This window comes from Podarcis tiliguerta (assembly GCF_965153285.1).
Source record: "Podarcis tiliguerta genome assembly, chromosome: 1".
Lineage (NCBI taxonomy): Eukaryota > Metazoa > Chordata > Lepidosauria > Squamata > Lacertidae > Podarcis > Podarcis tiliguerta.
Window position 1 is genome coordinate 57,953,347 of NC_139534.1, and position 21,302 is coordinate 57,974,648.

A 21,302-nucleotide genomic window follows, 5' to 3' on the forward strand; every position below is an offset into this window, starting at 1 on the left:
CTTGGAAAGAAAGGAAAGTGGCTCATGTATGTTGACTTGTTAAAGGACCAAGAAGGAAAATGGAAATTAAGAGACTATGAGGAAATAAAAGAGCATTTTCAGAGTTGGTTACACTATTGGCAATTACATGAGATTTACAAAGAAGACAATAAGAAAGGATTCAGTTACACGACATCTAGATTTCAGAAGGAAGTTCTGGAAGCGAAAGTAAAGTTGCTGAAAGGCGCATATTGTATTCTGCTAGAATGGGAAACAAAAGATGAGGTGAAATCAGTTATGATTAAATGGGCACAAGACATAGGTCATAATATATTTGAAGATTGGGAAAGATTGTGGAAAACTGATTTAAAATTTAATTATCCCTTTTCTCATTCAAGCAAATTAATATAGAGGGAATAAAGATCCCATTTTTCACACTCAACACTAGCTTCCTAGGTACTCTTGTTCTTGTTGTCTTTCTCAAGAGACAATGGAGTGTGCCTCTGAGGATGAAGTCAAACCGCTGTGTTAGCAGCGCTGAAGTAACCTCCCCAGGACAGAAGCCTGGGCAGTGTGCATGGATGTCCAGGCTGTCCAGTCGACAAGACCCATCTCTTGGCCTCGCAGAAATAAAGAGAATAATTTCCAAAAAAAGAGAGTGGACTGTATTCAAACAGTTCCCAAATAGATTGTGTTCTAGTGTGCCCCCTTCTCACCTTCCCATCCAACCCTATGATCTCCTCTGTCCATCTCTTCATCCACGTTTTCCAGCCACATGCCAGCACCAAAACTTTGATATCCTCATCTCTGCTGGATTTCTGAGTAACTCCTTTTGTCCCACCCCCTTCACATGTCAAGTGTGCAAGCTTCCCCATCTGGACAACATTGTGTAGTCAGAGGGAGACGGAGAAGGGGTGATTAAAAGCTTTTCCTCTCTCATCCTTCTCTAGTCCTGGGCTGGATTTCCACAAGAAACAAGTTATCTGAGCTGGGCCAAACTAGCAGTACCCTCTTACCTGGACAAGTGAACAAGCGGAAAAACCAAATGAGCAGCAAAGCCAACCACACTACACAGTTGTTGCTTCACTTTTTGGCATTCTCTTTCTTCCTGCCAGAGCTCCGTCCAATTCCACAGGCCGTGGGAAGTAGTGTGAAAGCCTCATTTTCAATGGAGGAGACAGCCAAGGTTGTCAACATTGGAAGAAGAGCTGGCTGTGTCTTGGTGGAGCTCAACAAACTGCCAGTTGGAAAAGATGCCCCTCTACTGGGTGATTAACAAAGTAACTTTACATGGAATAACAAAATATGTTTTATTTTCTTAGAATTCACATCAAATGTAAAATTTCAATAAAGGAAAGCTCTAATACACATACTGAATTGGAGACTTGCCAAAATACTTAAAAACCAAATGAATATGGCACTTCCCATGAGTAACAGAACTGGAAATGCTCCAAATCCAGAGCTTGGGACAGAGAAATCACTGCTCATAAAAGCATTGCATTTTTTTCAATAAACATCTCAAACTGGATGGTAGGCAATCAGTGGCAGTACATCTTCATAAATGCGAGTAGTACTGCTTTGCAGAAGGTCTCGTGCCTTGGCAAATGAACGAGCAGGGCAGGCACTTTCACAAGCAGAAGAAAGGATAGCCAGTGCTTAAAGATTTGTTTAGGGAGCCCCAGATCCACTCCCTGATCCAAAAACATCCCCCATGTTCGTTTTGTATTCATTAAACAACTTCTGGACTCTTTCTTGTAAAGCTATTAAAACACTGGCAATGAAGCCACAGAGCAAAAGGAACAACAAGACACTCAGAACTATTGCAACGATGTTCAGAATCTTGGCTCTCTTGCCATATCTAGTTGCATCTTCAGCATTTCCAGCGACTTTACAATCCCTTGCCTGCAGGGGAGAGAATTTTTTCAAACAAACAAACAAATGAGAATTAACATTGGAAACATTTGCACATGCTTACAACACCTAAAGCTCAAATGGACTTTCCATGGCTGTTGTGTAATCATAATCAAATCTACAGTTTCCTGTTCAGTGCTATTAGTGACCAAAGGATTCTGCAAAATGAAAGTTCCTGCTTCCCAAAAGGTTGCATCCTATTCTAGCCTCAGCATCATCTGTCTTCATTCATATTCTTTTAATGAGAGCCCACCAACCCTTCTAGGCCCAAGGAAGTATTTGGAATGTGGAGACTGTAATAAGAACCAACTCCTGTTTTCCTCTCTCCCAAGACAGACAGAAGCACATGTGCCCACCTTCAAATTCACTTTACTTTTCCATGAGCAAAAATCAGATCCAGTAAATTTTAAATGGATCCTCTTGAATGTGCATGATTTTATACAAGCCACACACACCCCAACCCCCATGATTAAAGCTTACACTGACAGACTGAAGAGTAACAATCACAGGTGTGTTGCTTCCTATTACCTCAAAAAACATTTATTTAAAACACAGAGCCTCATGATTTTTGCATAGGATGACAACAAAACCACCCACAAATCTCAGACTATATCTGTGGACACAGAGGTGACTGATGATTTGATGGTGGTTTTAAGGAGATTCCTTGTAAAAAAAAATAAAGAATTAAAAGTTGAGATCTATAAGATTATGTGTCTCAGATCCAGAGACCACTGGATCTGTGATCTTTACAGTTTAGTCAAAGGAAACAAGGGGATCGTTGTTGGAAGAGGAACCTAGAAACCTCACTTCCCACTTTCTCAAAACACAGATACGCATACAAACAATGCACACACCTCACTTTCCCAATGGATCTCTGTAAAAGTTGAATCTAGTAAAATTACCCTGAGCCTTGAAAAAACACATACTTTACGGTACAGCTGAAAGAGGAAGTGAGAGTGTCAAGCTTCCAATTTTCTCCTTCAAAGGTACTTTCATGGGAGAAAACAGTAACCCTCACCATCACACTACCGCCTTATGAGGAAGGAGGCAGTAAGTGGGAAGAGCCTCAGGGGTGCTGAAGGCACCAGAAAATACTTCAAAAGTGTCACTGTGCCCACAGGTGCCACAGCTGGAGACCCCTGCAGACATTAACTATCAATCCCCAAACAGTGCCCAAGACTGTGTCTTAATAACTAAGGCGGTAAGAGGGATTGGAGGGCATTTTCTTCTCAAATGTACCCAAAATCCTATTAATATAACTGATGTATTAGCGCTCCCCCCCCCATACACACACGAATGAACTGTATTCTGAAACTCATCCATCTCAAAGCTAGAGAACATGAAAATTAAATAGCCTTGCCTACTGCTTCAGTGTTACTGAGTAATTTATACTGATGAATCCTAATACTTTGAAGCAAAACAGGCCATGTGCCTCTAAATATGTCCTCCACACCTCATTTTTTAGTAGAAAAATGATTTTAAAAATGAAATGTATGTCTTCTGTGTGGCGGATATGGAATTACAGGAGATGGGAAACTTTCCACAATGAATCCACAGCTTTGAATGTCTTGGGGTGGGGGGGGGGAAATTCCTTGGAAAGCGGACAGGGATGAACTTTGAGAGTTTAACACATTTCACACAGGGTTTTATACCTGTGTAACTGGCAGAAATCCAACAGGTGATACTTTTCCCACCACAAAGGGAACCAGGGAGCCACAGCTGTTGGATTTCTACTTTCCCAGAGTCGCTGAGAAAAGTACAAAGGCTGCTTGGAAAGGGCAACGCTAGGATCTGAGTCAAGGGTGGAGGAAAGCGAGGGGTTGTCCTAGCAAGGGCAGGAAACGTAGCAAGAACAGGGGTGTACAATATATTCTGGGCCAGACAAAAATATTGCCCAGCCATTTTGAGGTGGCGGGGGGCCGTCGGCGGACACTAAAGTGAGGGGTGAGGAAGGAGGATTTACTGGCGGAGCTTTCCCGCCTTTTCTTGGCGCCTTCACCTTGATGGAGTAGACGAGGGCCGCGAAGCCCAGGCAGCAGGCGTTCATGAAGGAGAAGTTGTACAGCGACCAGAGCACGTAGTCCTTGGGCTGCTCGACTACGAAGGGGTAAGGGCAGATCGTGATGGTGTCGCCGCCGATCATCTCGACGCTGTAGGGCCTCAGGTTGACGTCCATGGCACTTTCCAGCTCCATGGTGGCCGAGAGCTGCTAGTGCTGGCGGGAGGCTGCTGAGGAAGAGGAGGAGGAAGAGGATCCCGCCGCCCGTGAGGGTGAGGGAGGGTCTCCTCGGCCTCTGGTTAGTCAGGAGCGGCCTCTGGCGCACGAAGCTGGGGCCTCTGTCCTGCTCCTCGGAAACGGGGGCGGAGCAGGGCGAACAGGGCAATGGATATACAGTATATCCGTGGGGGGCGCGTGAGGGAAGGCGGGTTTGTTCCCAGAGCCGCAGGGGAAGCTCAGCGGCGGTCCTGGGGCCACGCGGCCTGGGGAGGCTCGAGTTCTTATCCCGCCCGCTTTCTAGCAGCAGCCTAAAGAAAAGGAACCGCCGTGTATCTCACACACTGGTAATTCGCCAGCAAGCTTTTAGCGTAGTGTTAAAAAAAAAAGGAGGGGGGGCAGTTTGGGAACTACCGTCAGAAAGTAAAGGGGGAACTATATTCCTATAGAGACAGGCAGTGCCAGATTTACATATAAGCTAAACAAGCTATAGCTTAGGGCCCCACTCTCTTGGGGTCCCCCAAAAAATTTAAAGGGGGGGGGAACTGGATGTACATTTCCAAAATATAAGATAAAAACCAAATAAAATAAAACATATATAGCAACAGTGCTTTGTGTTGTGTGGGCTCCAATGATGTAAGTAATGGGCCCCGCCTGCTAGCCTGCTCCCTAAAATTACCATATAGCATATATTCAGCACAAAAAGCAGCAGCAATTTGTTGTTGACAAAGGACAGCTGGACATATAAAGGGCCCCATTACCTTCACTAGCTTAGGGCTTCATCAAACCTAAATCCGGCCCTGGAGACAGACCTTTCACTGCATTGTTTCATTTCAACGCTTGTACCCTGCTTTTACTTTCAAAAAGAGGAGCTAAAGGGTCTGACACATGTGCGTAGCGGGGCGGGGCGGGCTAAATCAAGTAAATAAATAAAAATACTTAACTAACTGGCCAATTGCCTCGCAGATAACTTGGTTCTGCTCCCCCCCACCATAAAGCCTGCCCCCCTCAAATCCTGAGTATGCCCATGGTCTGACAAATGACCAGGTATATGAGAAAGGCAGCTAGTCCAGCTTCTTAAAAAAAACCCACTAAAATAATATTGCCAACAATTTTTTTGTTCAGTACCAAAAGGGGACTGGGGTACAGTTCATTTAGTAAAGAGTTGCATTCAGCTAACTTTTACTCCTAGTAGACCCTTTGAAATTAATGGCCATGACTAACTTAGGTCCATTAATTTCCACAAATCTCTTCTGAGTAAAAGTTAACTGAATGCTATATTTGTATACTTAGGCACACATAGTATTACACCTTTATGTTCCTCTAGAAAATATATTGTGTATTTTCCCTGCCTGACACATAGCAACCCAAAAACCTGACCTGTTGAAACTTCAGTTTGTTGCAGAGATGCAGTTGCCTGGTCCAGGAAACAGGTTGTATTCAGGGCTTTTTTTCTGGGGGACGCAGAACCCCTAAACATTTTGTGAATCTAAGTTTGGCCACATTAAGGGGCAGTATTTCAATATGAGTAGGAAAATGGGAGTGCCCCTAAACATTTTTTTAGAAAAAAACACCACTCGTATGACACTATTCCTGCTTTGCCCAGCTTTAATTATCTAGTTAAAAGTCCCTTTCTCTTGCCCTATTGATTTATCTATATCCACTTGGCGGTTGACAAACTTTTGCTAATAATAATTTATTTATACCCCAGCCATTCTGGGTAGCTCCCAACAGAATAAAAACTTCCCTAAACAGGGATGCCTTCATATGTCTTCTGAACGTCAGATAGTTATACTGATAATTTCTTCTTGTTGTAACATGTCCATGGAGTACTCAGATTTCAGATCTAATTTGGAACCTCTTTTGACATTTGTCACAATTAGGCATATTTCCTTTTTCCTGCTTCTTTGTCCTGGGCTTAAGCAGGCTCATATTTTATAGAGGTTACTTTACTCCCAGTGCTGAGAACTCTGCATTAGAAAATAAACATCTAGAAACTAGCTATCCAAGCCTGCATAGGCTTGCTCTTTTCTACAATCTGAGTACACATGAAAATATTTTTTAGCCTGATTCAATAAAGAAACATTTACTTGGCTCAGAGTTCAGTTCTTTACTTCCTTAGATAATCATAAAAACTGAGAAATGTTTATAAAGCAGAACGTTTTCCAGCAACAGCTGAAAGGCTACAAAGCAAAACACCAGGGCAGGACTACAGTGAAGAATTCTCCTGATGACCAAACCACACAAGACATGGTAGATTCATGATCATATCTCTCAACTGATGTGAAGATGTGATCTTAATTATTGAGGTGTGTGGGACTGATTTTCCTCAAAGCATCATGTTTAGAGAAGACCAATCTGAATCACCCTGAAGAAAGTGTTTTTAGCTTTGCAGTGGAAGAAATTAGGGTAGCCCAGTGCAAAAGAAACGGTGCTTGTACCTTTAATAGTTGTATAAAAGAGAGAGTTTCAACTGACATTACAAACTGAAATTTCCTCTTCTGCATAACAGTAAAGGGGGGGGGGAGAGTCTTACTGTCTTTTTGTACCACCACCCCACAAGAACAGCAGATACACATATTGTGCCTATGTTTCTCCCCAACCCCCACTGCAGATATAAAAAAAGTTTGGGGAAATTGCATGGGAGAAAAGGGTTACCGTATTTTTCGCTCTATAAGACACACTGTTTCCCTCCTAAAAAGTAAGGGGAAATGTGTGTGCGTCTTATGGAGTGAATGCAGGCTGCTCAGCTATCCCAGAAGCCAGAACAGCGAGAGGGATTGCTGTGCAGTGCTCCCTCTCGCTGTTCTAGTTTCTGGCTTAGCCATGCACAGCCTCTTCAGGGCAGCGAGGATCCTTCATCCTGCTGCCCTGAAGAGGCTGCACAGCTATCCCAGAAGCCAGAACAGCGAGAGGGATCGCTGCACAGCAATCCCTCTTGCTGTTCTAGCTTCTGGCTTAGCCGCGCTCTGTCCCTTCCCCTACCTCCAGCAAGAGCCGCGCTCCCTTTAAAGAGTGCGTGGCTCTTGCTGGCTTTTGTGGGAGATGGGGGAAGGGACAGAGCGCGCGGCTCTGTCCCTTCCCTCATCTCCTTTAAAAGCCCGCAAGAGCCACGCTCCCTTTAAAGAGCTAAGCAGAGCGTGTGTGTCAGTGAGAGGATGCCCTTTTCCCTTCTTGGGGAAAAGCCTACAAGCGCCGCACACATGCTCCATGTGGCTCGTGAAAGGGAGCGCTGTATACCTGGGATGCATACAGGCTCTGCTCAGTGCTCCCTTTAAAGAATTTTTTTTTCTTGCATTCCCCCTCTAAAAACTAGGTGCGTCTTATGGTCAGGTGTGTCTTATGGAGCGGAAAATACGGTAAACACCCTGTCTCCAGTGCAGTGCTACATCTCCTACAGCAGCTGTGGTCAGCCCAGTACTAGTCTTGCAGGAAAAGGACAATCGGAGCAAAGCAAAGGGCAGTGTCTGTTTCCTGAGATTATAATAGCGGGAAGATTAATGTTGTTGTTGTTGTTGGCAACCGTTTGTCTTGAGAGACTCCTCTGGGGGTGATGTCAAACCGTTGCATTGGCAGAAGAACACCCTTGGTTTTTGTAGTTTTTCTATTCCTGGAATAATTCTGATATATGACATGTTGAGTCCTACACTAAATAATGTGTCTGTTTGTGATTACAGATGATCTGAAAAACATAATAGATGCTGCTTTCAGATTGGCTCTGAATCTTAGCAGGATGTAGTCAGTTAACAAATATGTGGAGGGGTAATGTGTTAGAATGAGCGTGCTCTACCCCCATCCCACCCCATCCCATTTGCTTTCACTGCTGGTGGAGCTTCCAACACAGCTCCTCAACCAGCAGATCCTGAGTACAGGATTGCACCCTTATTCTAGGAGACTAAGTAGAAACTAATGAAACATAATCTTTCAGAAGCCCAGGCCAGAAGCAGAGCTATTTAGGTTGAACTTTGGCTACTATAATAAATGCGCTCCAGTCTGTGAAACTGACAGAATTTCTGCCATCAAAGCTGTTCTTGTTTTGTGAGCTATGGGGAAAGAAGAGAAACCCAGAGATTTCATTTGTGAGAAAGCAGATAGACTGACCTTTTCCATCTGAACTTATGACATCACTCTGTGGTATGCTTTTTTCAGTTTCAAGGGGCTGTACAGTGGCGTCCTTTGTTCATCTGTTAAATTCAGCTCTACACTGGCAGCAGCTGTGGTAGCTTCTTCAAAACTTCCTGTCCTTGTTTGGTACTTTGGTTTCATGATAAATACCTAAAAGGTATATAAATGGGGGGCAATAATTGCAATTTGATAGATCTTAAAAGCTGAGATCAACAAGGTTTCTAATATATCATTTATACCAGTTTTATGGTATCAAGCAGGAAGGGAATGTCAAACATAGTTCATGTGGGCTTGTATCCCATAAGAAAGTGTGGAAGTGGACTGCTTTAGAGAGTCTGGATTAATTGTCATGTTCTTTTGCACTGCTTAGATGGTGTTCTGTTTTGTTGTGGGTAATCTAGTCCTGAGGGCCATCTAGTTCAACCCCATGCAATGCAGAAATCTCAACTAAATCATACATGACAGATGTCCATCCAACCTCTGCTTAAAAACCAGCAAAGTATTCCAGGCTCCCTTAGAACCCCAGACCCTGATCGAGCATACCTACTTCTTCTCCCACTGCCAAAGACACCCCCCTGACCCTACTTCCACTCTCCACAGAGGAGCAACCAATATTTCTAATATGTAGGAAATAATTTTGGAACACAGAGAACCTTTTCCTGACAAATCACATGAAGTTCTCAATGTTACAATAGAGGCTGAGATAGCAGAAGTAGTCTGTATGACATTTTTAATGCAGACCTTAATGGGCCAAAGAAGCTACATGAAACATTTGAGCCTAAGCGTATCATCACAGCATTTCAATTTGTGCTTCAAAAAGAGAGAAACCTATCTTGATTAATCCTGTGTCAGCCATATATTCACCTCAATGAGGCACTTGGAAAGTATGAGTTCTCAACTCTCCAGAGATTCCACACTAGAGGAAAACAAGCTTTCATTGCCAGTTGAGGGTTTGCTATGTCCCAGACTGGCCTTCACACACACACACAGCTATTTCTTTTTTAGAAAGAAAGAAAGAAAGAAAGAAAGAAAGAGCAAGCAAGGAAGCAAGGAAGCTTTTAGAAATCCAAACCAATCTTCTTTAACAAAACAACATTCAATTCAACATAAACCTAATAGCTTTGTTTTAACACTCAGTGCATACAGAATTATATATTAACAGACCCCTTTATAAAACTTCTTGTTTTAAAGTGGGCATCTCTTTGTTGATAAATTCCACTTCTGTTTAGACAAAGCTTATTGGAAGACTCATTCAAAATATGCTCCTTCAGCAGCAAGCAGTTACCAAGGAGAGAGAAAACAGTAAGAGAGGAAGATTTGAAAACTCTGGGGCAGGCTAGGTGGCAGGAGTGTGAATAAACAAACTTAAGAGATGAGCAGAGCCCTGACCTTAAAAGGGGTGGGCTCTCCAAGTGGCTCTGAAGATACTCCCCCTTTGGGAGAACTCTTAGCGGGACAGTCCCCTGGCAAGGCACTTTCCCTGTGCTTTGCGGCCTGTTGCCGGGTGTGTTCCCTCTCTCATGCTAAAACTGGGGGACAACCAATGAAATAGGATGTTGGAAGAGTCAGCAGAGAGAAGAGAACTTATTCACGCAGTGCATGGTTAAACTATGGAAGTCACTCCTACAGGAGCTAGTGATGGCCATCAACTTGAATAGCTGTAAAAGAGGATTAGAGACAGCTTTGTAAAGGATAAGGCTATCAATGGCTACTAGCCACATTGGTTATGCTCTGCCACCACTGTTGGGGGTGGCATGCCCCTGGATGCCAATTGCTGGGAGCTGCAGGTGGGAAGAGTGCTTCTGCCTATGGGAAGCAGGACCTGCGTGCATCTGGTAGGCCACTGAGAACAGGATGCTAGCCACTGGGCTGATCAGCAAGGCTTTTTATAGTCTCATGCCCAGGAGAAGTTGCTCATGAGGTTCCTGTCTGCAGTTTGAGGGGCCCTGGTGCTGTTTTTTTTTTTTTTTTCTGAATATGCACAGGGACAATGCCTAAGCCTTTGTGACACGCTCCAAGGCCTGGAGCAGAAAAGGAGGTTGGCAATATTGCAGCCCACAATAGTAGATTCCAGCGTGTTTTTGGCTTCTCCTCACCTGGTCCAAGGTTTCCAGTGTGTTTACAGGAGTAAAGATACTGGCATCCTCTCATTGCACCAGAAACCTCACAGCAGAAAGGAGAAGGACTAGTGAACTTGGGTCTGTTCCAGGTCCTTTTCTTCTGCTTCGAGTTCTCCTTTCTATGGACTCAAGTAGAGACTAGGCATGAAATGGGTAGAGACATTTCCTAGGAACACCATGACAGGGGGGCTGTTCTGCACCAACTGTGAATCCATAGCAATTGAAGATTGGGGAGCCAAAGTGCACCTGAGCTGTCTATACAGGGTCCTTGTGTATCATTGCTGTGTGTGTGTGTGTGTGTTCATGTTCCCCACTGCCCTGCATTTAAATGGCAGCAACAGATGAAACCCTGCTCATAAAGCAAATGGAGATCAATAGAGAAAAGACTAGGGCATCAGGATTCTTAGAAGAGGTGGGGGGCAGTTGGTCAATCATGAATGAGAACTCCTCTCATCTCCAACCAGGAACAAGCCATATATAATCCTAACAATCCCGTGTCTTTTCTTGGGATGTCAACTTTTTGGTTAGGCAATATATTGTTACACACTACCCAATTCTCAAGCAGTGTGAGATTCCAGGGGTACCACGTAGGTCCTTCCATATCAAGTGGTTCAATTTTCTTAAAATTTTGTACACTTGTTGAATGATCAGAGCCAAGTCTGAATCTGAATTTTTTTTAAATCTCATACTGTTTTTGAGTTATGAGGGTTTGATTTCTTTTTTTAATTGACAATTTTGGCCTTGCCAGACTACACAAAAACCTTAAAAGCTCAGCCCAGAATTGAGATATTTCAAAATTAAAATACCAATCTCTTCCGAACTTCATGAGCTTTAATATGATATGGCACATGATGGATTTACTTTAAAGTTAATATGCATAACTTAAAATTTTTTAAGTGATTAAAAATCAATATGATTAAAATTTCCCCCCAAAATGTATTGATTATTTCATATTTTTAAGAGCTTCCTGCAAAATTTAATCTTGGGATCTTAATGGGATCACATTCTAAAAAAATATTTTCTATATACATGTTGGTCTTATTGGGTTCTATTTAGGATAAATGGGTCTTCCTGGAGTAAAATATAACAGAATATACAAGACTCCACTTGGGAACACATTTCTAAAAGGAAAGCCTGACTAGCTTTCCAGATACCTTTTAATTGGATAACTTTCTAAATAAATTATTAGTTACTAGTTACTGAAGTTACTAGTATTATGGTTTGAAGTCCAAGCAAGCATTCATACATTCTTCGTACACCATGCAACATCATCACTTTGGCCATCACTTCACCTAACCAGATGAGGGCATAGGTGTAAAATACCCAAATCTTATAGATAGCTAGGGTTGCCATATTTTAAACAGAGCAGAGAAAATCAGACAGAAAAGTTGTTGATCAAAGATTTGGCCGTCTGATGACTCCTGCAACTCCCAAAGCTCAAAAGCAAAGGAACCAGCCATGACTATACAGATAAGAATTTAACTGTAATTAATTCCAGCTTTTCTCTGAAAAAATTGGCTGTTCACCCAGCCTCTCCCTCTCCCTCAGTTATTCAGCTATTCAGTTGTTACTACAAATAAGTTTAACCCATGCCTGCATAAGTTATGGTGCACCAAGCAAACAAGGTAACATATTGTGGCGTGCCAGGTGTTCAGCACCCAAGTCTTATTTTTGCCATCCTAAAAAAGCATCAAAATGGGCACCCTCCCCATTCATAGCTGGTGGGCTACATTTGGCTGTGCTTCTCTACATTCTCTTTTGTCCTTCAGGTCAGGCTAGCAAAAGGCTTTTCTTTGTAGACTCCCCCACCCTCTGATACGGAGTTGCCATATCAAAAGTTAACATAATTTGTGCTAGTGAGTACTGAGTATTTTCCATTGAAGTTGACAGACATGGAAAGGAAGTGATTATTCTCCTTCACCTTTCAGTCTGTGAAGTTATTTTGTTCTGGAATAAGGACTGTTTTGGAAAACGGGGGAAATGAAAATATCTCCTATCAATGGCTCAGTTGCAAACAGTGATTTGATAACTAAAGCTATTGCCATGTAGCCAGGAGAATATAACTGATTGCTCGTTATGATCCAGCTTACATATGTATGGATATAATTTGATTGTTTATCACTTCGTTACACAGCAGTTCTTGATGACTCACAGATGAATGTGTGAATGGGTTCCACTGAAAGGCCTTGTGCCTGAGGTGTTGTGTATTTTCTTTTCTCTGATCTGCAATGACTTATTCACAGACCCAACTGACTGCTTCATGCTGCAGTCATCAGTGATGAGCAGCATGTACGAACCAATTTAAAGGGTGTCAAAATATGTCCTCCCAACCCCTATTTAGCAAAGTTTGCTGCTTTACTACCAGCATCACACATCAGGACCCAGAATAAGCTGTGCTGCATATTTTTGAGAGTGACAACACACCACAGGGCTGCCATGATTATCACAGTGTGTAGTTAACAATGTGAGAGATCTGCTGGTCCAATCTAGTCCAGGATCTTGTTCACCACAGTGGCCAACCAAATGCCCCTGGGAAACCCACAATAAATTTGGCTTGGTTGAGTGGGTGATGGGGGCATTATTCCAGCTACTTAGGCAGCAATAGTAATACTTCTCTTAAAGAAGCTCTCTCAGAATCCCACCATGTTGAATCTAGCAAAGTCTCCACTTTCCATTCTTGGTCAAGGTTCTTCAACATGTCTCATTGCCAGACGTTTTCTCAATCATGAGCATTACCTCTTGGGTTACCTTGGTGACAATGCACACTGGGAACTGAACCAGGGGAAATGCAGCCATATTGATTGTGTTGAACTTATTGCCACTTTTCTGCACTATCAACCCTGATGACCTTCCAAACTACTGAGGAGTGTGTTTTTTTGCTATGGTTCCAGCCCTCAGTGCAGAGGGTAGTTCAGAAAGTGGTTTTGGGGTGCGAGTGAGAGACTCCTATCCAACATTGTGGTTGTTTCCATGGTTCCCACATGGTTCTATTTCTTCCTTGTGCTATTTAGCACAAAGCATTTTGTTTGCTTTGTGTGTAATATGGTTTCATTTACAGTGGTACCTCGGGTTAAGAACTTAATTCGTTCTGGAGGTCCATTCTTAACCTGAAACTGTTCTTAACCTAAGGTACTACTTTAGCTAATGGGGCCTCCCACTGCCGCTTTGCGATTTCTGTTCTCATCCTAAAGCAAAGTTCTTAACCTGAGGTACTATTTCTGGGTTAGTGGAGTCTGTACCCTGTACAGCGTCTGTAACCTGAAGTGTCTGTAACCTGAGTTACCACTGCAATTGAAAAGTTGATGCTGTTTATATTATTAATTAAATTTCTATACTTCCCTTCATCTGAGGATCATGGGACAGTTTATAATATAGATGTTTGTTGATAGGGGAAAGCGCCCCTCATTCTACATTTGTTCAGTCACAAAGTACAAGGTCATTACTTTGCCCTGCATCTCTTCAAGAGCCAAAAAGTTCTGTAAATATTTGCAAACAAGGATTGCATCATTTACACGTACTTACAGTGAACGCTGTGTCGTTTTTTAGCCCCCTTAACCCGGTCTGGAGAGAGATTTTGACACGCTTCAGTCTGCTTCAGTTTTTATGACCCTAATTGCCATGGGCGAATTGGGCCACTTCACTGCTTAACCTGCCATAACATATCATTTATGAACAAGTTAAAAAGCATCTGTCTTAATCCATATATTTGACACCCTACCTCTTTCTTCTATACATCATGAGAATATGCTTTTACCCTGCCTATGTGGAGTAATTGAAGCCACCCCTTAATACATTTTCTCCCATTTTAAGAGCACCTTTGAAGCACATCCCCCCCAATAATTTTGGGCACTGCAATTTAACTACAGTGCCCAGAATTCTTTCAGGGAAAATATGCTTCATATGTGCTTGAAAGTCAGTTTTGGTCACAAGTGCAATTGTGTCCCATGGGATCTAGTGATGGCTACCGACTTTAAAAGATCTTAAGACAAACTGACAGAGGATAAGGCTATATGCCCAGTCTCCACTTCTTGGACATCATCTGTAGCAGCAAATTCATTACATTAACATACTTTATGCAAAACTGTATTTCCTTTTGTTTGTCCTAAATCTCCCACCATTTAGGCTCACCCAGTGAGCTAGGTTCTGGTGTTATGAGCAAAGCAGGGGGTTGGGGAGGTATCAATCCACACCATACATAATTTTAAATGCTTCTTAACAGGGCCAGCCCACCCATGAGGCAAGGTGAGGCAACCACCTCAGGTGGCAGGATCCACAGATCCAGCATCTAACGAATGTATTGTTCACTGCTGGTATACACTCCTTGGAGGCCAGATCTGCTGCCTCTTTGGTGGCCACTCCACCCCCTCCTACTGCAATTCAGCCTCTAAGCAAATAGGAGGCACTGCTGGTCAACTTGCACCCCTAGGGAGGAAATGGTGGGGGTTGCCCTCTGGGGTTTCCTGGGCTTTGCATCTGCCCAGCATGATTCAGAGTGGGGGCCCTTCACCACTTTGATTTCCACATCAGTAAGGTTGGTTTGATTCCCCCACCCTTCCCAATGTAGAACTTCACTTACTCTTTCTTCCCTGGCTGGGGTGCAGGTGGGTGGGTCACTATTTTGTGGTTTGCCTCAGGTGCCAAAATCCCATGCACTGCCAGATCAAGTTCCTTGCCTAATGCAGAAAATGCAGAGCTAGATTCCCCCCCCCCGCACCCGCCCTGTCTGTTCAGCCTCTATCTGAAAGACCTCCAGTGAGACACCCTCCCCAGTAAATGGTTTAATATAGGATCATGAAACCTACAACTCATCACTGAATCTCCTTACATCTTTACTCAGTCCAGTCTCCCACTCACCTACAACTAGGACTCTAGATGCTGTGCTTTTTCCAATTTAAGAATACTTCGATTTTTTTAATTGTACAATTGCGCATCTATTGCCACATGGCTGGGAAGAGGGCCAGCCCTGCCTCTTTGTGATAGCTAAAGTTTGTTTTTAGTGGTACCTCGGCTTAAGTACTTAATTCGTTCCGGAGGTCCGTTCTTATTCTGAAACTGTTCTTAACCTAAAGCACCACTTTAGCTATTGGGGCCTCCTGCTGCCAGAGCACAATTTCTGTTCTTATCCTGAAGCAAAGTTCTTAACCTGAAGCACTATTTCTGGGTTAGCGGAGTCTGCAACCTGAAGCGTATGTAACCCAAGATACCACTGTAATTAGAAGCAGGTAGCCAAGCACCGAGAGGATGAATGCAGCCTTTGTGTTTGGGGGTGGAAATGGCACAGATAACTGCAGCAAGACTTGTAAACTCTGCTTGCACTCTTGTCAGAGGCACCATTTAATTGTTTCCCTGTAACACCAGCACAGCCAGTCACCATGGCAAAAGAACATTATTTGGACGGCTTTGGAGTGTAAACACATCCTAGGAAACTATTTTCCTTACAACTGGAACTCATTTTGTAGCCCCTGTTTGGGGTGTGCATAGCTTCTTTGTTAATAAACATGTACAAGAACAAAAGCTCCACAAGCTTGTTTTTTAATATATTTTTAAGCAAATGTATTACGGTGATAGTGTTGCAAAAACCAAACTCTACAAGCATCTCTTATTACAAAGAAGTGTGTGTAGGTGTAAATACTGGATAATTTGTCTTCCTTGCATCAGGAACAGGAGATGAATCTTCATGTCACTTGGTCCCCATGTGCACCAGTAAGAGAGAAAACTGGATGCTTATAATCCATAGGAAAATAACTTGAGAGCAGAAGAGGCACTAGAGCCATGTGGATTTTTTGGGGGGTGAAATCCCTCTAATGCACAATTCACAGCATGGCAACTCTTGAAATTGATGCTTATCCAGCTCCATCTTGGCAAGCACTGGAGAGACATCACTGGAAGTACCATATTATCAATATAAGGGCTGCTCTTTGACAAACTACACACCCGTGTCATTGGAAAGCAAAACATCACCATTACCCACAGACAAAGTGACTTGAGTGGGAACCTTGGCAGCAAGGGAAAAGGCAGTGAGTGGTTTTACAAGGGAAACCCGTCTGTGACATGGTTCTCCATAGGCTTCCTAATAACCGTTATGAAATTGGGGAGTGAAAACCCCAGCTGCTAGTAGGATGATGACAATGACAATGGGCACAATGCACAGGGTCACAGCTGTGATGTTGAGGCACTGGGCAGTAGAACCATAGCTGCGAGCTCCACTGTGGTCACCAACCACTTTGCGATCTCTTGCCTGTTCAGAAAGAAGAAAAAAAGTCAGTGATTGAAAACAAACTACTGTAGAAGATAAGCTGCTTGTGCTTCGGTAGCAGAGCTGCTCCCACACTTCTGGGTTGGCGTTGACCACCAAAAAGTCATCTATGCCAAAACAGACAAGACAGAACAAGGGAGAATATAGTGTGCAAGAATCCTATGCTCATATCCCTGTGCAGACTCTGCAGGGAATTTGTATGACTCTGCAGATGCATATATATATATATATATATGCAGGTTTTGGTGTCCTCGGGTGTCTTCCCGTGTAAAAGTTGGGGTGTCTAGGCGACGTTTCGACGAGGTCTCACTCGTCATCTTCAGGCTGGTGCTTTCGGCTTCTTGTTACTGGAACAGAGCAGGATCTCAGTGTTTGAGTTCCTATAAATACTGTTGAGGAGGTGTGGTGTATAGCCTCCAATGTTCTGGGCAGAGAGGAGGTTCCCAGGCTAGTGTGCCTTTTCTTCTTTTGTTCCTTAATTACTTGAGGGATATCTTGAGTGATTTCTTGAGTGATTTCCTGAATCCCACTTAGGTGGGTCATTAGGTGTGGATTAGTTGCTAAAGCCTTCGTGTCTTGAACTCTTGAACTTTGTGAAGAGTTTTTCTGAGAAGATGGCTGTACTGCACTTGGTTGTGCTCTGGCTTGGCTTCGTGTATAGGGGCGAGCTGTGGTTTTGTGGCCTGTGCCAGCCAGATCTGTGTAGGGATTGCAGGGGGGTGCAGCATCCGGAGGTGCCACCCTGGTTTGGCTACTGGATGGTGTCTGTAATTTATCTGTGGAGAGGGTCTGGGTTTGGGTCTGGTGTGGTTGATTGGTGATGGCGTTCTGTGTGCCTCTGGATCTGGTGTCAGATTTTGTGGGGAGGGCTAATTTCCAGATGTCTGGCAAGCGGGATGTGTCGTCACGCTTGTTCATGTTGTGAGGGTGTTTCTCTATCTCGATGGCTTCCATGATTATTCTCTTGTGGTGATGTTCCATGTTAAAGAGCAATTTGGAATCTGCAAAATTAATTTCGTGTCCTGTTTCTTTCATGTGTTGGAAAAGAGAGGAAGTTTTTTCTTCTTTTTTGACGGCATTCTTGTGTTCTGCGATCCGTGCATTTATTCGTCTGTTTGTTTGTCCAATGTACGTGGCTGGGCAGACTTTGCAGAGAAACACCCTCACAACATGAACAAGCGTGACGACACATCCCGCTTGCCAGACATCTGGAAATTAGCCCTCCCCACAAAATCTGACACCAGATCCAGAGGCACACAGAACGCCATCACCAATCAACCACACCAGACCCAAACCCAGACCCTCTCCACAGATAAATTACAGACACCATCCAGTAGCCAAACCAGGGTGGCACCTCCGGATGCTGCACCCCCCTGCAATCCCTACACAGATCTGGCTGGCACAGGCCACAAAACCACAGCTCGCCCCTATACACGAAGCCAAGCCAGAGCACAACCAAGTGCAGTACAGCCATCTTCTCAGAAAAACTCTTCACAAAGTTCAAGAGTTCAAGACACGAAGGCTTTAGCAACTAATCCACACCTAATGACCCACCTAAGTGGGATTCAGGAAATCACTCAAGAAATCACTCAAGATATCCCTCAAGTAATTAAGGAACAAAAGAAGAAAAGGCACACTAGCCTGGGAACCTCCTCTCTGCCCAGAACATTGGAGGCTATACACCACACCTCCTCAACAGTATTTATAGGAACTCAAACACTGAGATCCTGCTCTGTTCCAGTAACAAGAAGCCGAAAGCACCAGCCTGAAGATGACGAGTGAGACCTCGTCGAAACGTCGCCTAGACACCCCAACTTTTACACGGGAAGACACCCGAGGACACCAAAACCTGCATTCCTGCACCCGTGAAAATCTACGAAAGCATATATATATATATATATATATATATATATATATATATATATATTGGTTTCAAAAATATAAAAATGTCAAACCTCTACATACAAGTTCAGTTGATCATGCATTTCATCAGCAGTTTTGTATGGTTTTTAATCAAGCTGCATGCTTGCTAGCTTCTTAAAAATGCTTTAATGATAGAAAAAGTGGCAATATTGTTGGAGAGGTGCTGCAAGTTCATATGCTAAAGGAAGTGCAAAGATGGATCTTGTCTCCAGGCGTCTATATGCTAAAGGAAGTGCAAAGATGGATCTTGTCTCCAGGCTTCTATTTTGATACCAATCTGTTTTAAGAAGAGAGCTGTACAGGGCAGTCCAATGCAGGTTTACTCAGAAGCAAGTGTGTATTGGGCTGCAACCTTAAGGCAGGGCCTGCACAACTTCAGAACTGACCTTCCTCTGCCAAATAGTAATAATAATAGGGGTGCCTCTTTTTTGGTCATTTATAGCACCCTTTGGCTCCTCCCCATTATCATAAAGAGACACACACTCCTTGTTTAAAGCGCATAGATAATAGAACTTACTCCCACAGGAGGCAGTGATGGCCACCAACTTGGATAGCTTTAAGAGATGGGACAAAAACGATAGAGAAGCCACAGATCTGCCTCCCCTGTCAAGGCGATTATGCCTCAGAATACCCTTTGCTGGGAATTGCAGGTGGGCAGAATGCTGTTGTATTCATGTCTAGTTTACAGGTTTCGCAAAGGTGTCTGGTCAGCCACTGTGAGAACAGGATGCTGGACTTGATGGGGCATTGACCTGATCCAGCAGTTTAAGTTTAAGTTAAGTTATTGGTCTGTTGTTGCCCTTGCAGATCATTATTTTTGCATATTAAAGTTAAGATGATAGGGGGGAAATCCCACAGATGTTGCAATCACACAAAGCAGTCTAAAAGAAAAATCCGTGTTGTAGATGATAAACGGACTTGGTTTTTGGTCATTGACTCTTCTGTGTTAAGCTACATGCACAAGTTTTCTACTATTGAAGTGTAGAAAACACCTACCTCAGGGGCTTAGATAGTCTTAGATATTTGTTTTTCAGTGATAAACTGTGGAGAAAGAGGCTGCTCGAACAATCAGAGCAGGTGACCAGCAAATTTAAGAACTGAATTCCAAGTTTCCTAGAGACCAGCTAGCTTTTGCCCTGCCCTAGTAACTTCCCTCCACATTTCATAGAATTGACCCGAGGGTCATCTAGCCCAATAACTTAACGTTTGCCCTGAGATTAAGAGTCTCATGTTCTACTGACTGAGGCTCCCTACTGCCAGTGGAAGGCAAGGGCACAGACACTGAGTGTGGAATGTAAACCGGAGCGATGCTGTGGTACTGCTAGGCTGCAGCTGCCTGATCAGTCCCTTAAGGTTGCCCATTTTTATATACATAAAGCCAGATGGATGGGTGTTCCCCGCTCCCCCCCCCCCGTGTTGCACATGCAGACACACACAAGATGATGCAGGGGGGTGGGCAAAATGCTGTTTTTCCTCACTGTGCTCCCTTGTTTAAAAACCTTTCCTCCCAGGCAATTTCAGTGTTGGAAGTGAGCCAACTGGGGGAAAGGTTTCCCTCCCCTCCCATGCCCCTTTCCTTGCAGGAAATAAGACCCCCGCCCCAGCTTTATACATCAACACAGGGCTGACACATGGACGCATCACAGCCTAGCTTGATCCGCCAGACTTTGTAGCCAGGGCTGAGTTTTGGTTCAAAAGCATAACTGGGCCCGGTTTAAAGCTATACTTTACCCCATGGGTTAAATCTAAATCCAAAACTCGGCTCTGAAAATTTGGGAAAGAAGAAACAATGCCGTCATTCCCCTGCCTCTTGCCAATGAGAGGCCATGATTAATGCCTCCCCTCCTCCGTCTAGCAAGCGAAGCAACAACCCAACAGATACTTTTAAAAGTTCAATCGATGTCAGCGGGGCTCATTTCCGAGTAAACACGGATAGGAGAGAGCTCCTAGGATGGCTGGAGGGACTTCTGAGCACCCAAAACGTGGTTTTTTTAAAGTCCTGATCACGTCCCGCCGGCTTTACGCCCCCTCCCCGTCCCCCACCCACGAGGGGGCAAATGGAGCGTGGAGCAGGAAGGGGTGGGAGCGTCCCATGGCCGGCGGAGCTCTCGTCCATCCTGCCCTTCTCACCTTAACCGAGAAGACCAGGGCCATGAACCCGAGGCAGCAGAAGTTGCAGTACATCATGGTGCAGATCGACCACAAGATATGGTCGCGGGGAGGCGCCACGCAGACTTGGCTTTGGTTGTGCATGTGGATCACGGTGGAGCCAGGCGACGCGCCCGCGGGGTCGAGGATGGCCATGTCGTGCTCGTCCTTCAGCTCCTCGTAGCGCGGCAGCCCGCCGCTGGGCTGGCCGGGCAGAGGGAAGTGGGCGCCGCTTGCCATCTTCTCGCCTGCAACCGGGTCTCTCAAGAAGAACTGCTTCGCGGGGCAGCGACCCGGGGAGTGAAAGGCAGGCGGAGGGAGGAGGCGGAGCTGCCAGGCTTTTTTCCCGGGGAGGCGTGGATGCGCTCTCTGTTTCCCAGCATGGAATAGTGGGCAAACTGAAGGAATCGAAACTTAGGCAGGAACCTCCAAATTTGGGGGACTTGGGCAGGCGGATGTGTGAACTGCTTGCCCTTTGTGTAACGCGGCATGGCCTGCTCTTGACTTGAGAAGGGATCTTCCCGCTCCCCGCCTTCGAAGTATGCGCGCTCTCTCCTTTTTGCAAGCGTATACTGTAAAATATATCAGCATTACTTAAAAAAAGTTATTAATACAGTATGGCTGT

General features: G+C 44.2%; 1 protein-coding gene across 1 annotated transcript; it reads right to left on the reverse strand.

Annotated features, from left to right (window-relative positions):
- Nucleotides 1–1,275: 1,275 nt before the first annotated feature.
- Nucleotides 1,276–21,210, reverse strand: LOC310684148 (uncharacterized protein). The gene is made up of 4 exons (XM_083454635.1): nt 20,660–21,210; nt 16,424–16,588; nt 3,890–4,099; nt 1,276–1,881 (listed from the first exon to the last, which is right to left on the reverse strand). The coding sequence occupies exons 1-4, from the start codon at nt 20,915–20,917 to the stop codon at nt 1,648–1,650; spliced, it is 867 nt and encodes a 288-aa protein (XP_083310761.1). The 5' UTR covers nt 20,918–21,210; the 3' UTR covers nt 1,276–1,647.
- Between the last annotated feature and the right edge of the window lie 92 nt (nt 21,211–21,302).

Excerpts from the sequence above, each read along its gene's own strand:
- LOC310684148 (XM_083454635.1), bottom strand. The coding sequence starts at position 20,917 with ATGGCAAGCGGCGCCCACTTCCCTCTGCCCGGCCAGCCCAGCGGCGGG. Across the intron at positions 16,589-20,659 it reads CCCTGGTCTTCTCGGTTAAG|GCAAGAGATCGCAAAGTGGT; the intron begins GTGAGAAGGGCA and ends CTTTCTGAACAG. Across the intron at positions 4,100-16,423 it reads CCCAATTTCATAACGGTTAT|CAGCTCTCGGCCACCATGGA; the intron begins TAGGAAGCCTAT and ends CGCCAGCACTAG.